Source organism: Marmota flaviventris, chromosome 15 (assembly GCF_047511675.1).
Source record: "Marmota flaviventris isolate mMarFla1 chromosome 15, mMarFla1.hap1, whole genome shotgun sequence".
Taxonomy (NCBI): domain Eukaryota; kingdom Metazoa; phylum Chordata; class Mammalia; order Rodentia; family Sciuridae; genus Marmota; species Marmota flaviventris.
Window position 1 is genome coordinate 28,708,167 of NC_092512.1, and position 16,485 is coordinate 28,724,651.

Below are 16,485 nucleotides of genomic sequence, written 5' to 3' on the forward strand. Positions count from 1 at the left end.
ACCACCCTGCTTGCCAGGCTCACCTCGCTCTGCGAGTGACAGAGACACCCCGTTTCTCAATTTCAGCACCAGCCCCTCCTTAAACAGAACATCTGTGTAGATTCATTACATTAAATATTTGGACCATGATGTTTTCCCTCCAGATTCTCTCCCCAGGGGCAAATCAAACAGTTTGATGCTTGGTAGAAAACCAAAACCAGGTCCGGGACCCTTAGAGAGCTCCGGGTCCTTTGAGGAAATAGAGCTTTGGTCACCTCACTCCACTGTGCATCCTTCCTCCTGCTCTGCTCTTCACCAGAGGACTTTTATGGGAGCACTTGAGGCTCCAAAATAGCTCAGAAATCCTGGGAATGTTTACACGTGAAGTGATTATTTTGTCTCTAAGAAACAAGGGAGGCAGCCACTAAGTAATGACTCCGCTCTCCACTTCATTTTTAGAGAGAGCAAGCAGTTACGTGTCTTAGCCTGAGGTGCTCCTTTGAGTTCCTTTGACAAGCTCATTTCCATCAGTACACACAGAGCTCCACGGCATTAGAGAGAAAGAAGTTCTTCTTTGCAACTACCATCTCTTCTCTCTGCTCCACTTCACAACAAGACTTCACCAAAAATCCTGTCTCCATGATTTGTCCTTCTTAAGGATGCGAGTGGCAAGTCTAACATTCCCTTGCTGTCTTCATTTCCATTGAGGTCTCAGCAGTAGGGACACAATGTAACAACCCCTCTTTTAGGGAAGATATTTCTCTTTGGCTTTTATGATCCCACCCCTGAGCATTCTTCCTGCATTTCAAGTCACTTCCTGGTCACCTTCATTGGCACCCTTCTCTTCCTGCTTTCCCGAGGGCTCTGTGAGCTCTGTAATTTCATATCTTGCACCTGTAGGGTGGCAATCTCTTGACTCCACCCCCCGGCTTCAGACTCCCTTATCCAAGTGCTACTTGATTCTCCAGTGTTATGTTTAATTAGTGCCTCAAACTTCCCATAACCAAACCACAATTCTTGATTTCGCCTCTTACACACTCATAAATCCATTTCTGTTCAACCAGAAATGACCACCATTTACCTACTTGTTTAAGGAAAGACATCCTTGATTTCCTTCCTATTCATCATCACCATAAATACGTGCTTTCAATTATTTTCCCCAAATATATCAAATCCACCTACTTTTCTCAGTTTTCACCCTTACCATCCTAGTCAAACCACTCTTCACTTCTCAGTTGTATCATGGTGGTGGCCTTTAAATGGGTTGATTTGCTTCTTCCCTTTCCCACAGCATAATAGTTAAGGAGGAGACTCTGGAGTTAATTTCTCTGGATTCATATGATGACTCTACCACTTACTGATTACAAACTTGGGGAGGTAGCTTAAATCCTAGTGCTAGTCTTGTATGCCTCCTACAAATCTGGATGACAGTAGTGCCTGTCAAAGGGATATTAGCTAAGACTTGTGTTAAGTATTTAAAAAGAGCACTCACTACTCTGAGCAAATATCTGCTAGATACATGATCACTAGTTCAGTGTGTTCTCCTTAATGAGCACATAACAAATTTTTATTATCTTGTGCTTAATACACACTATGACTTCCATTGCACTTAATGATTCCTGGCCTATAATCCTGCATATGTGTGGGATTTTGCCTCTATGACCTCCTAATCAATCATTCTCTCCCCATCAACTTGCCTTCAGTTCAGTTTCCTCCATCTACCATACCCTGGCCTATCTCAGAGCTTGTTGCACTTGTTCTTTTTGCCTGGAATTCTTGTCCTTGATTATTATTATTATTATTATTATTTTTGTCTCAACTCATTAGGAGCTTTCCATGACAACCTATCTAATGAAGTCCCTTTTACCTCACACCTATTTGGTCTACATAACATCATCCAGTTTGTTTCATCAACAGTACATCAGAATCCAAAATACCTTCTTTATAGATTTCTCTACTTGCTTATTTTTAGCTCTCTCCTCACCACTAGAACTCTTGAGGAAAGAATCTGAGTCTTGATCATCATTACATCCCTAATACATAGAATACCTGGCACAGAACAGGAAATCAGTAATAATTTGTGGAAAAGAAAAAAATGGGTGTGTGCATGGATTAATGGAGGGACGAAATTCTTATAGTTTTGGCCACTGGCTAGTAACATATTGTGTAATTCTGAAGCAAAATTAGTACAGAGCCTTGTAGACCTGTGAGTTCTCACTATGAACAGATGCTAAAATTAGGCAAAAAAATAGAAAGTTCAAATCTGCTTTTGACAACTTAGAATGCAAACGTATGCATTCTGTGCATATGGCTACATGTGTTGAGGCAGGAACCCTAAACAGAAAGAGTTTCTTGCCTCAGATTTTTGTGGTCTGCTTATTATGGGATGGCTTCTTTCTAATAGCTTCCTTTGTCTGTTTTTAATTTGAGCATTCTCAGAATTGCTGATGTTTCCTCTTGGAATAAGCACAAGTAGAAAAAATTTTAAAACAGCTAGCTTATGATGGTGGAAAAAAAAAAAAAAAGAAACAGGCACTTTGTCATACAAATCCGAGTTTGAGTCCTGAGTCAATTACTTAGTAGCTATGTGCCCATGAAATTCTTAACCTCCCTGAGTCTCAGTTTTCTCAACTATAACACATTGTTAAAATTGTATGATAAAAACTAGTGTGAGGGCCACATGATAGGTATTTAATAATGTTATTTTTTTTTAACCTTACCTAGATCCTTCCAGTGCATGTGAATGATGTATTGTAAGAGTTTTGCATGACCACATTTAATCTTTGGCGTTTTATCTGTATCCATCAAGCTATCTTTAAGAAAGCCAGTATCTGAAACAATAAGAATAATGTTTATAGCAGCATATGGTACATCATATTTAATAAATATTTATTGAATGAATGCATTGTCAATAAATACTGCTTTTATTCATGAAAATCAACTAGACTTCCATAGAGTTTAAAGTAATGTTTCCTTAAAATAGCAATGATTTTTCCCTTAAATTATGCAACTGAACATTGAACAGCAAGCATCAAACCATAACTGAATGTTTCAAGACATTATGGCACAAAACCACGTTTTCCTCTGCCTGATGTTATTTTTAAGTGTGTCTTCTGGAATTGTTTAGTTCAACATTTTGGAAAACCAGTGAACTCAGATTTAAATTCAAAAGGGAACCAGAAGGTTTAGAGATGCTTCTTGGACTTTTAAGAAGTATTCTGTTTGTATTCTTTGTAACCTGGTGTTTTATTCTTTCATATGTTTGGTGCAAGAAAATTTAATTAGGTCATCAAGATTGACAACAAATGTGTTAGATAGTATAGTTGTTGGACAAATGAGTATCAGGAAATTTTAGAGTACATATCCACACACATGTGCACACACTTTGGGCAATCTTAATAGGTTAAAAGTAAACAGCAAACTAGGTAAAGTATGACAAAGGATTTCATATGCATCATTAAGAAAGCCTAATTACCCAAATAGGAAACTAAGGACATGAGCAATTGAGAAAATAAGTAAAAAAAGAAATCAACAAACATGAAAGACATTCAGCTTCACTCATAATTAAAAGCCATGCAAATTAGGGCATCAAAAATCCATTTTTAATTATTAACTTGAAAAGTACAAAAAATAATGTTTATTACGGGCAGAAATTTAATAGATGGAGTGCTCTCATAAAATAATAGTACTATAAGTTGTCTCAGACTCCTTAGAAGGTTTAGAAATTCTGCTAGACATGCATTCTATGAGCTAATCAAAAATTTGACCAAAGATTTATGTATAAAATGTTATTAAACCAATTTTAATAATAGCAAGAAAAATGGAAACCTCAAATACCCTGTGAGATGGAATTGGTCTTTAAAATTTTAAGTTCATTATCTATTTTAAATAGATACTCATTTAAAATAACATTTTTAAGAAATTAAATAAAATATTTTGAAACTTTTTAAGATGTACTAAGAAATCAGAATAATACATGAACTCTATATGCTAATTATCCACTTTAGCCAGAATAAATGATAGGGAAATATTGCTAAACGATAGAGAGATATTACTATATTTACTACATCTATCCTTTTTGTACCCTTTGCTGAGGCATTTTGAAGCAAATATCCAGACATCATGTCATTTCATCTGCCTACCTATGTCAACATGCATTGATTTTAAAAGAATACACAGTCTGAGGATGTAGTTTAGTGGTATAGGGGTTGCCTAGCATGTTGGCCTGGTTCAATCTCCAGTACTGCAGCAAAAAAACCAAAACAAACAAAAAACATATTTTCTTGTATAGTCACAGTGCCTTTGTAATTACTGACATAATTAACATAAGTCCTTGGTGTGGTAGAGAACTTGGAAATATCCTTAATTGTGTCAGTAATGTCTGATTCCTTCCTTTTGGTATCATTTTAACCCAGAGGTCAGCAGACTTTTTCTGCAAAGGGCAGATAGTAAATATTTTCAATTCCACTGGCCACATAGCCTCTAGCAATTATTCAGCTCTGCCATTGTTGCTAGAAAAGCCACCATAGACAATAAAAAGTACTGGGTGTGACTGTGTTCCAATATTTTATTTGCACAAGCAGGCAGCCTCTGGACTTGACCCGAAGGCTGCAGTTTTCCAGCCCCTGTTTAGCTCATTATTTTCCATGTCTTTTGTAAGATGGACTTTAGCTTTAAAGTCTTGATTAGATTTGGGGTCATTTTGTTTTGTTTTGTTTTGGTTTTGGTTTCGAGAATACTTCATTAGGAGTTCTGTGGGTTTTTTCTCACATCCCATCAAATGTCCCACTATTGGTAATGATAATACTCTGTGGGTACATTTGGGAAGGCCTGATCCCTGCACTGTAAGCTCTCGATGAGCCTTTTATCTAATGGTTTTTCATCCATTATGTTTTGTTGCCTAAATCAATTACTTCATTAGAGGTTGCAAAGTAGTAATTTTCTATTTCTATTATTTCATCTCTTTTTATTAACCTGGATGCTTCTGTAAGGAAGAACTTTCCAAAAACAATGGAAGATTTCACTTATACTCAATTAAATCTATTTGTATAGAAACACTTTTTTGCAATCAGGAAATATGCTAATTTTTCCTTTTAATTGATAGTTATCAACATAAAGTATCACTTCCAATGATATCTGGGGAATTGGGAGTTTTGGGAAGTGAAGAGAGTCTTTCTCATTTTATGTATTTATTTTATTTTTTAATATTATTTAATTGTAGACACAATACCTTTATTTTATTGTTTTATGTGGTACTGAAGATAGAACCCAGTGTTCACACATGCCAGGCAAGTGCTCTACCACTGAGCCACAATCCCAACTCTATTTTTTTTATTTTTGTGTCAAAATGAATCAATAGATTTTTAGTATGTCTGATGGTTATCAGTCATCTGCATTAATGATTTTTTCATCTTCAAATTATTCCATCTTTGGCTAATGAGGACCCCTTTGGGTTGGTTCCTGATGTTAGGTTCTTCCTTACTAACCAAACTAGTTCTACGGAGGATTGTTCAATGACAAAATAATGAAATTGTCTATAATATATGTTAAGATTTTGATAAAACAAATAGCAAGCAGGCAAATAAACCATATTCACTCACTCAAAAAGACTAATGAAGTATGATAAATTGTTCAGTGTTTTCTGAAACACAATTATAGTAAAATACTATTTATTATTTTATTTACTTGTTGATACTCTTCTGCACTCTAGATTCCTTCACAATGTGTTAATTTAATAATAGTAAAATTAAGTTAAAATTTAAGATTTTAAAGTTCTTTTCATTTAGCAAATTCCTTTGGCATATTTAAAATAAGATTCAGATTATTCAGAAAGTACTTAGACACATTTTCGGAATTGTTAATAATTGTACAATTTGAGCTACTCCTCTTGTTCTCAAAGAGCTTGTAAAGACAGAAGATTATTTTAAAAAAGCAATTTTTAACAATATCCATAGAATTATAATAATCAATTGTTTCTTCCCATATGACTTTAGAGTCCTTGAGAATTTATTTTCTTAATAACAATGTACAAACTACTCCACAGGTGTATTTCTTACAGTACTTTAGACAGGCCCCAAATTATTGAGTTTCCTGGATCTATGAGTATTCCTTCTACTCACTCCTAATTCTGTGTGTTGATAGATTCTAAGAAAGATAACAAGAACAACAAAATAACCTATTTATGAATATCAGTTGAAGTCAAAATGTAAATTAGTCTCCTTTGCTGTAGAAAGTGATCTTTAAGTATGGCCTTGATGAGGTCATTTTTATCCAAGTTCTACTAGGGACCATTCACAACCCATCTAAGTGGGAATTGAAATAGTTGACACCTGAGGGAAATTATTCCAAATTTACAAATGAGTCTCACTTTGCAAATCATGTAAACTGGTCCTGCTTCTTTTTAATAAAGTTATACTTCCCATGAATGATAGAGAAAGAAATGTGGAAGCTCAACTATATAAGGGCCATGTGAGAATTGGGTGTTAAATTCCTCCCTCTCCAGTAGACCAACAGTCTTCATATTCTCTTCCTAAAGAGTCTTGGAGCAAAGCTTCTCTCATGACATAACCAGATGGAGAGTTCTTACCTACCTCAGGCATTCTTCCAGAAATGTGAAACATTCTATCCTTTTTGGATGGATCCTTCAGGATTTCTGCCATTTTCTTCCCAGAAATAGTTCCATCATTTCTATCATAATAGAAATTTTTACATTAACATATAAAAGCTATAATTGTAAATATCATGTTTGCAAATCTGTAGATTCCACAGGCCAAGTGTACGTTAAGGTTGTAACAGGAAACAGGAGACACACCCAGAGAGTTGAACGGAAGCAGGTCTAATAACTCTATCTCTTTAATACATGTAGTTCAGCACCTGGTGAGATTAGACCTGAAAAACCAAGCAACATCAGCTTGGTTTTCCCATTCTTAGAATCTTGATGTAAATGTGAACTGAGAAAATTTGCATCAAATTTTGAAAAGGAGTAGTGTGTTCTGAATTATTGGTGAGCACCCACCTATGCGGTGAATTATGAGAGCTAGAGAGGGAGACCAGGGAAGGAGCCCTGAAAGAGACTTATTCTCAAGATAACCACTTCTTTGGTATTGCACAGAGTAAAACCCCTCAGGTGACACAGGTAACCAGATGACTATGGGACATGAACCTCTCTGCCTGTGCTGGGGTCTTATTTTTATGTAAAGTGTGTCTTCTGTAATAGGAAACTTAATGAACTTAATGGCTATTCCCTTTCTGAACAAGATTCCTTTGATAGTGTTGATCCCATTAAACAACATAGGCAGACATCCCAAGTTGCTGTGAGAACTCATCGATTTTCTTGGTTAATAGACTTACCAGTTTTCTAAGAACTGCACATGGATAGTGATATATACCAACTCTTCTTGGCTTTTTATGAGATCCATCATGATGGGGACTGGGTACAATACCTGTGAGCTGTTTTGGTACTAGAACTTGATACATATTTCTTCAGTCAACGAAAGACCATTTCATACATTACTAATGTTTTCCTTCAATATGAAGCACAATAGTAGAGAGTTAAAAAATGTTCATGTAGTCCCAGCAGGAGGCTGAAGCAGGTGGATCACACATTCAAAGGCAGCCTTAGCAATTTAGGAAAGCCCTAAGCCACTTAGCAAGACCCTGTCTCAAAATAAAAAGGGCTTGTGGCTCAGTGGTTAAATGCCCGTAGATTCAATTCCCGGTACAAAAAAAAAAAAAAACGTTTTTGTAGTGATTCAAGTGCTTTAAGAAATACCCGTAGTTCAAGCTTTATTTAGGTTTTTATGTTCTCATTCCCTGCCATGGAGATACAGACTGTAAACACCCATGACAGGTGAGGCACACACTCCAGGTGAAAAATGCTGCTGCTCTCCTCATACTGCCACCATTCTAACTAATTTCAATTGTCAATTTTTAACCAGATCCCAGCACTTAATTCTTGAAATTACTATACTGAAAACATGACATGTACATACTCTTTCTTATTTAACTCCAGAAAAATGTCAATAGACCCAAACAAAATACATTGCTTTTTTCTATATTGAAAGCATTACTTTAATAGCATTTTCAGTAATGTTTCTCAGAACTGGAAATCGTTTAATTTTGTCCCATTAAATCTGAGGGTTTTCAAGAAAAATGGCTTTTAAGGTTAGACATTCTGAATCACAGATTTTTATTTATTTGGGCCCTCTCTCTTTCAAAGTAAGTAATTTACGGAACTGACTCATAAGGGCATAATTTTAAAGGCAATTGGTAATTTTAAATGACTAGACGTCAGTCATTTGAGTTTATCTGCTTTAGGGTAGGAATCCAGGGAGTCTCTGTGAAGTGATGTGCAGACCTGTTGAGCCTTGTAAGATTGCTGAGTCTGGCTGAGTAATTAGCAACTTTGCACAGTTAGAGAGGAGCTCTGTCTTTGGGTTGAAGCAGGGGACATGCAAATCTAAAGGAAAGGCCCCGACAGTAAGTGATGAAATAGCTGAGCAGGAGCAGCCCAGAGGGTCTCATCACTCCATGCACATGGCTGTTTCTTTGGGGTCCAGGAAGAACATAGCATGTTTAAAGGAGCAGCAAAGGCAGGAGGCACGAGCAATGTGCCAAACACATTTGCTTCCAGAAACAGTCCATGGAGGTCCCATGAATATTAATGTGCCTAAAAGTTAAAAAAATAAATAAATAAACGGAGAAAAATAATTCATTTGACTAGTGCCAAGTTCACTTTGTTCCAGGAACTGGGATATTTCATAATAAAAAATGAAATAGAAGCCAAAAATGAAGCAATGGCAATTCCTATTCAGATGGAGTCAAGGCTTAATTCAGGCAATGAGTATGTTTTATTCAGGCCTAGTTCTGTTTCTGTCATATTCAGGCCTAGTTCTGTTTCTGTCATTATTCCAGCTGTTGGGTCTGAAGATAGTCTTTGATAGATGGCAAATTATTTTGGTTCTCTTACTCTTCATAAAAATTTAATAGTGCTAAAAATGATCAGTGTTACATATCTTTATTCATTCTTTTGACTAATTAGTTACCATAGTAGCTTGGGCATCAAAATATTTTCATATAATAATTATTTAGTAATGAAAATCTCCCAGACTGACCAGGTTGAGTAGGTAAACTTTTAAGTCATTCTTCTTTGGCTTTAAATTCTAATATGTTCCTCCTCATCAATTATAAGTGAATTAACGAACCATCATAAATACTTGAATAAATATGGAAAGGGTTTATAGGAGTCAGCAGTATGAATTTCCTGTTTGCCTAATAAACATCTATACAGGTCACTTCATATCCCACATATTAACTGAAAATAATGAGCCTGGTAATAAAAATCACTCACTTGAAAGTTAAGGGAATGTTTCTAAGTTGAATATCATTTTCAATTTACCAGTTTATTCCAGACAGCAATGTATGTGGTTGATATATTTTTGGCAGGGCATATGTGATAAAACAGGCTCACTTCTTCCTGTTTCCCTGAACTTCTAAAGGCAGCGGTCTTACGTATCAAATTTTATTAGCCAATTGGTGAACCATTGTGATCGAGCACTAGGTATGGTCAAAAATATTGGAGGAACTTTATTTTCCTAACACAAGCATCTCTAAAAGAGTGACCTTGAGTTGTCGTGATGAACTTTTCATTACTAATCCCATCAAAAGTATGTGGACAGATAGGACCTAAAATTACACTATGTAAGAATATTCAAACAGACATATAGTTAAGTTTTCACAATGCTTTACAGAAATATTTGTGATCAAGAAACTTATTAAGATTTTGTCTGTAAATATTACCTTAAAATGCTATTTTTTTTTTGTTATGTGCATGACAAAGAAAAATGAAGTCATCCAAGGAGTATCATCCACAGCAGTTCTAAGTGGACATTCTAAGCAGAGTTCATGTGACTGCACGGGGGTGTGCATGTGTGTGCCTGGTACCCTGAATGGCTTCTCGCTGCCATCATTGATTTCCTGCCCTCATTAAAACCTTATCGATCCCTGTTCTCTAGATGACACAGGCTGTCCTAGTAGCCAGTCAGTATCACCAGTGAAGACACCCTCAGATACTGGGAATAGCCCCATTGGCTTTTGCCCTGGAAGTGATGAAGACTTTACCAGAAAGAAGTGCACCATTGGAATGGTTGTTGAGGGAAGCATCCAGTCAGCCCGATATAAGAAGGAATCGAAGTCAGGCTTTGTAAAGCCAGGTAAGTGCACCGACTCTTCATATTTTACCTGGGTAATATAACTGAAACAATTTTTCCATTTGAAACTAAAATCACATACAGATGATTTTATGGGGCAAGGTTTTGTCCTGTGTCCCTTTCTGTTGGTTGTTAGTGTCTGTCTGCTTTTGAGCTTCCTGAATAATTGCTGTGCACAGCATATCATAATGGATTATTCTTCCTCTTGCTTTTGGTCAACCAAAGAGAATGTCATTTTATCTCAAAGAAAAACTTAAACTGCATGAAAAATACAGTTGCTAGTTGTCTTTGCTTTGTAATACTATGAAAAAGAAAAAGCATAATACACAATTGGGGAGCTGTGATAGCATATAAAAGATAAAAAGGAGTATGACGAAGTATAAGGGGTACCCTTAGTTTTTAAGAAAGAAACAATGAGCAAAAGAATGTCATGTAATTATATCCAAGAAATGAAAATATTATCTTGTGTTCTCAAGGAACATGGCTGCCGTACTTTTGCCAGCACCCCAGCTCAACTGGCTTTTTTAAAAATTGAGATATAATCCAGATATCATAAAATTCACCTATTTCAAATATAAAACTTAGTGGGCCTTAGTCCATTAAAACCATTGTACAACATTACCATTATCAAACTCCAGAACTTTTCTTCTACCCCCAAATGAAACCCCCTGCCTATTAACAGTCACTCTTCATTCTCACTCCCTGCCCCAGCCTGTCCCTGGCAACCACTAATTTTCTCTGTCTTGATAGATGTGACTCTTCTGAACATTTCATAAAAATGGAATCATACATTGTGTGGCTTTTTGTGTTCGGCTTCTTTCACTTGTATTGATTTCAAAGTTAGCTAGTGTAGCATGTATCAGTGCTTGTTTATCTTCATGTTTGAACAGTATTCTGTTGTATGGGTAGTCCACATTTAGAAATAGCCTTTTCATAAAAACAATTTTAGGTTTATAGAAAAATTGAGAGAAGAATATTGAGAGTCCTCCTGTACCCCCTCCCTACTAGTACTTCCTGCTTTCCCTATTTAAACATCTTGCTTTAGTGTGATGGTGTACCACAATTTGTTTATTCATTCTTGATTTGATGGACATTGGGGTTGTTTCTGCCATTAAGCTATTAAGAGCAATGGTGCTGTGAATTTTGGTGTAGAAGCTTTTGTATGAATTTTTTTTTTTTAGTTCTCTTGTGCATATTCTTAAGTATGAGATTCCTGAATCATATGGTAACTATATGTGTAATTTTTCAAGGAACCACCAGACTGTTTTCCAAAATGGCTAAACCATTTCCCTTCCTATCAGCAAGGAAATGAGGGTTCCAGTTTCTAAAAATCCTTCTTAATACTTGTTACTGTCTTTTTTATTATAACCTTTGTGTTACTCTATTTTGTGTTGCTATAACAGAATATCTAAGACTATGTAGTATAGAAGGAAAAACAAATTTATTTCTTACAGTTTTGAACAGTGGGAATCAAGGTCAAGGGGCTCAAATCTGTGATGGTCCTCCCATCATAATGTAGAGGAGGGCATCCCTTGGCAAGGAAGCGAGTGTGCCAGCCCAAGTCTTTCTTCTTAAAGAGCCATTAATCCCATCACGGGACTATGGGTCTATGATATGGGGTGGGGGGATGCCCATATGCACAAAATATTATGTACTAACTTGAGAGGTTTATTTATTAAGATTTTTGAACCTAGTTTTAATGCTTCTTGCCCAAAGGCAGAGCCTAAGGCAAACCTTTTATCAACTGTTTCTGATTTAATAGCTCATAGGCATAAATACTGCCTAAGCAGTTTTTACCTGGTAAACTTTTTATTTACTTGTACAAGGTAAAGGGATCCACTAAGTTTCTTAGTTGCCTAAAATTCCTCACATCATCATTGCTACAGCTTTGGAATAGGACCCAATTCTGTACAGTAAATTCTTTGTATTTAAGAAAATTTTGCACAGTGACCTATACTTCTTTGAACTTTGCCTGTCGATCTAATAAATATGAAGAGAGGAAATTCTGGAAGTGAGGCCCCTGGATGACTCTGCATTTCTAACATGCAGAGACATAATCTATTACAGCACAAGAAGATAATGCTGCAGGTAAAAACAGCCTTCTCCCAGCCCTGAGCTCTCCCCTCCCCTCAGTCAAGACTGACCTCCAGCTCTCCATGCGGGCGCTCCACTTTTTAAAAATAAACTGACTCATTAAAACCAATACTAATTTATTAAAATTAGCAAGCAATTAGTGGCTCTTATACATGTGCTTAGGGACCCTTTAACATTAAGTAACCAAAGCCCATTTAATTTTAGGTCCATTTTTCTAGATTCTGGAACACTGCAGTTCACCTCAGAAAAGAGTTATTGAAATGCCCCTGAGGTCAGTAAGATAGTGAATAATGATCACTGGGTCTGTTATGCATAAAGAGAAGGGAAATATGGTACAGGATGCTAGGAAGGTTTGGAAAGGGGAGCTGAGCAATGAACAATCCTGTGCCTGCCAACAGGGCCCTGTGGTGCACACAGCAGTGAACCCTTCCTACCAGGCAGGAACTCCTTCTGGAAACTTCTTACAGGCAGTGAGCCTTCTGTCATTTTGGCTTCTATCACTTAATACCTATGCAGATTTAATTAAAAATTGCCAACAAGGAGCAAAGAAAAACATTCCTACAGTCCAGTTGGGTGATGGCTTTGTGTTTTCCTTTTATCCATAATTCAGCAACACATTCAAGGCAGAATCTCCAGAGCCTAATTTCGTGTCAATATAAAGCAGGTGTCCAATAAAAACTTACTGGGAAACACAGTGTGTACTTTGTGCAAGGGATTAGGGTTTTTTTTTTTTTTTTTTTTTTTTTGCATATTTACAGCCAATAATTTTTTAGAAGCTCAAACGGAAAAAAAATGTAATTGAAAACAGATCAGGTAACTGAAAACAGGCCCTTGACTTGAATTATACAATCAGAAAGCCATCATCTCTGATTTTTATTTATAGTTGAATTTTTAATGTTGTTATCAGTGCATTATAGTTATACATAGTAATGGAGCGCATTTTGACATATTCGTGTACGTATGGAATATAATTTGCTCCATTTCAGCCTCCAGTGCTTCTTCTTTCCCTTCCTTCTCCCCACCCCCAACTGTTCCCTTTCCTCCTCTCTACTGGCTCCTTCTATTTATTTAAATTGTGCTTTATAGATGTGCCTAAAGGTGGAATTCACTGTAGTGTATGTATACACACACACACACATACACACACATCATAATTTGGTCAACTTTATTCCACAGTTCCTCCCTTTTAAGGAATTAGATTGAATGTGAGAGGTACTTGGGGAAGAGGGGGCAGGAATGACCTTGTCATCATCCTGCCTTTAGGAAGCTTGTAATTTAAGGAAGAATACTGTAAAATAAATCCTGAGGAATCCTACAGATTAACAGAAAAGGAAGGAAGGCTTTCCAGGGAGGTACTTTTTGAGGAGTCCTGGATGGTGACATTTCTTCCCCTGGGGTGCTCTGCTAATATCAGTTTGTAGTCAGTTTCCTGATGAAACTTTTTAACCAGAAATGAAAGTCCTAATTGGATTACTGCTCTAGTACATGAAGTGACAATACTGAGCCAACTTTCTTGCTTGATTTATTACTTACAGAGTATCTTAACCCAGGAAAGAAAAGAATCCACTGTCATTGTTTTACAAATAGAAGCATTAAATTCTTTGTGCTCAAGGCTAGTTGGAAGGGTGGAGGAACAATTACACAATTTAAACAAATAATTTAAAAAACGTGAAAGTCAAAACACCACTGGAGGTGATTAAGGAGATCAGGAAAGAGCACATGGTTAGGGTCACTATAATTTAACTGAAATCCACTTTCAGAAACTGAAATGTTGAAATCTGCATTTGAAAGATGTCACTGTATCTCCTTAGCATTCAAACAAAGTTAGTATTCCCTTGTTATCAGACACCACCCAGGCTATTGAAATTGGAGACCTGGCCAAGCTGAATCATAATAACCTCACAACAATAGCCAGGGATTGGTTACTTTAAAAAAAGAAAAAAAGGTTTCCCACATTGAGAGGCATTTGCTAGAAAACTCAGAAGGCACCAACTAGGTTAGTGATTAATCAGCACTGGGTCCCTTGATAGAGCCTCTTTCACACACAGCCCACAGATGTTTCTGTTCTTATCAAGAGCATTATTTCAAAGTTAGTTCATTACTTCAAAGTTAGTTGTGTGTAATAAAACAACAGCTTATTCTTGTAATAATGTGAGCTGCCTAGAATAGTTCAAGGAGAATTTAGCGCCTAACCTTCCACAGTTGTTCCCCAGGTTGCCCAACCTGTTCCGCCTGCAGGGAAGGGTCTGCACTAGGGGAGAGGGGGCCAGACTGTAGTTGTACACACTAGGTAGAGTGTGTACACCTTATTACTGTGTGATCTTTAGCTGCTTGTGTGTGTGTGTGTGTGTGTGTGTGTGTTGAAACTTTGTGCTCTGCATCAGTAAACTGGATTGTTGAAAAGACTTTGAAAGAGATTAATTCCTCACTATATGGCAGCGAGGGCCATTTATAGTTCTTAATAAAGATGTAACAAATTCCATGCGCCTTATTTACATAAAAACTCCTAAAACCCTCATCCAAGACTTAAAGTTTATTTGAAATAAAATTCTAGCATGTCATGTTAGCCCAGCTCACATAAAATGAGGACTACTTGATAAAGGAGGACACAATGACCCAAGTGCAAATTGACAGCTGAAGGCTTGACAGTGCGCCCAGAGATGGGAAAGTAGGAAAGAGCAAATGAAAGACCACTAAAAAGCCTAGTGGCCTTTTCAGTGTTATAGGCCATTACTAGCTTCAAATACTTGGTAGCATTTAGTGCAGTATTGATGTAAAAGCAGACAGAATCATTGTGACGGTGGAATTGCAAGAAAATGCTGTCTATGAAAGCAGAAAAATGTCTTACACATTTAAAAATATTTCCATAAAGTGAAAAAAATAAGAATTTGATGCTAAAAGGAAGATTTTGGTTATGAAAACTTTCTATATTCTTTGGGAAGCTATCATTTTTTTTAATAGCTCAGTAGTTATCAGCAAGTCTTCTAGCAACAAAGCCCAGCCGCAAATATAAGCTGCCAACACTTTCAGATACTGAAAACCTAATGAAAATATTTAGAAGGATATATTAGATGTAATTGTGGGCTAGGAAAACACTCTTGACAAATGATTTTTTTTAGTCAATAGTTATTGAGAACTAGCTGTCCCAGGCAAAATTCCAAGCGCTTAACTCATTTCATTCTAACATTGATGTGAAAAAGGGACATAATTAGCCCCATTTTATAGATGGAGAAACTGAGGCACAAATAGATTTAGTAACCATCCAAGGTCACACATCCTATAAATGGAGTTTAAATAGCGCAATCTTGCCCGTAACTCTTAAGCGTGCAATAATTGTAAGACCCACCTTCAAAGAATTAATTATAGTTGCAGTAAGGATGTGTAAAAATTAAGAAAGATGTGGCTGATAAAAAACATGAATTATTTTTCTTTAATGTTGGTAGAGCCCTAAAAATTCCTATGAAGTCTTATAAATTAGCTGATAAGAGTCTATTTGTAGATTATGCTGGCTGTTGCTAATAACAAAATTAATGAGACTCGATGTAACTTCAAGGAAGTACAGAAAGTTGAATACTTAAGGCTCTCCAAAAGCAGGTCAGTAAAATGAACATGAGAACATGGAGATCAATGTAAGGTCCTCAGTGATTTCCACTTGATCATGAACTAGTCCTTTTTCTACTCATCACAAATGTTTCACCTGCTCCCCTTCATGTCATGAATACTTTCTTAAAGGAAGATCATTAGACTTTGTCGAGTGAGAGCTTTTGCACTGATACTGAAATAGATCTCTGAAATTTTCTTTCACCCTGAGAGAAAGAATGTTCAGACAGAATATAGCAGATATGTTTTATGGTAGACAGTTATCACTTCTCCTTAACAGGAACCAAAACAGTAAAACAAAGCTGTCCTTATGGCAGGTTTATGTGTTTGTTTTCATGCCTTTTTCTCACATCTGGGTTTTTGATGATGCATCCAATCAAGTAATGGTAACAAATGGACCTTAATGGATTTCTCTAAGAATTAGCAAATCATAATCCTCCACTTCCAGAGGTAACTGCCATCCAAATCCCAGGTCTACTGGGATTTATTACATGTACAGTGTTCATAGCCACTGATGTGGGGGCCTGCCAAAGGCTCACTGAGTACTCTAATGTGGTAGGAAGGAAGCATTATAAGTCACTTATGCACAGTGGAAGGCCAGTAA

The 16,485-nt window shown here is 36.5% G+C and overlaps 1 protein-coding gene across 2 annotated transcripts in view; it reads left to right on the forward strand.

Moving 5' to 3' along the window:
* Window positions 1–16,485, forward strand: part of Sybu (syntabulin) — a 67,989-nt gene that overhangs the window by 10,500 nt on the left and 41,004 nt on the right. For both annotated transcript variants that reach the window (XM_071602422.1, XM_027947223.3), the window contains one exon: window positions 9,993–10,190. In XM_071602422.1, the coding sequence (XP_071458523.1) occupies window positions 9,993–10,190 (198 nt within the window). The remainder of the gene's footprint in view (window positions 1–9,992; window positions 10,191–16,485) is intronic.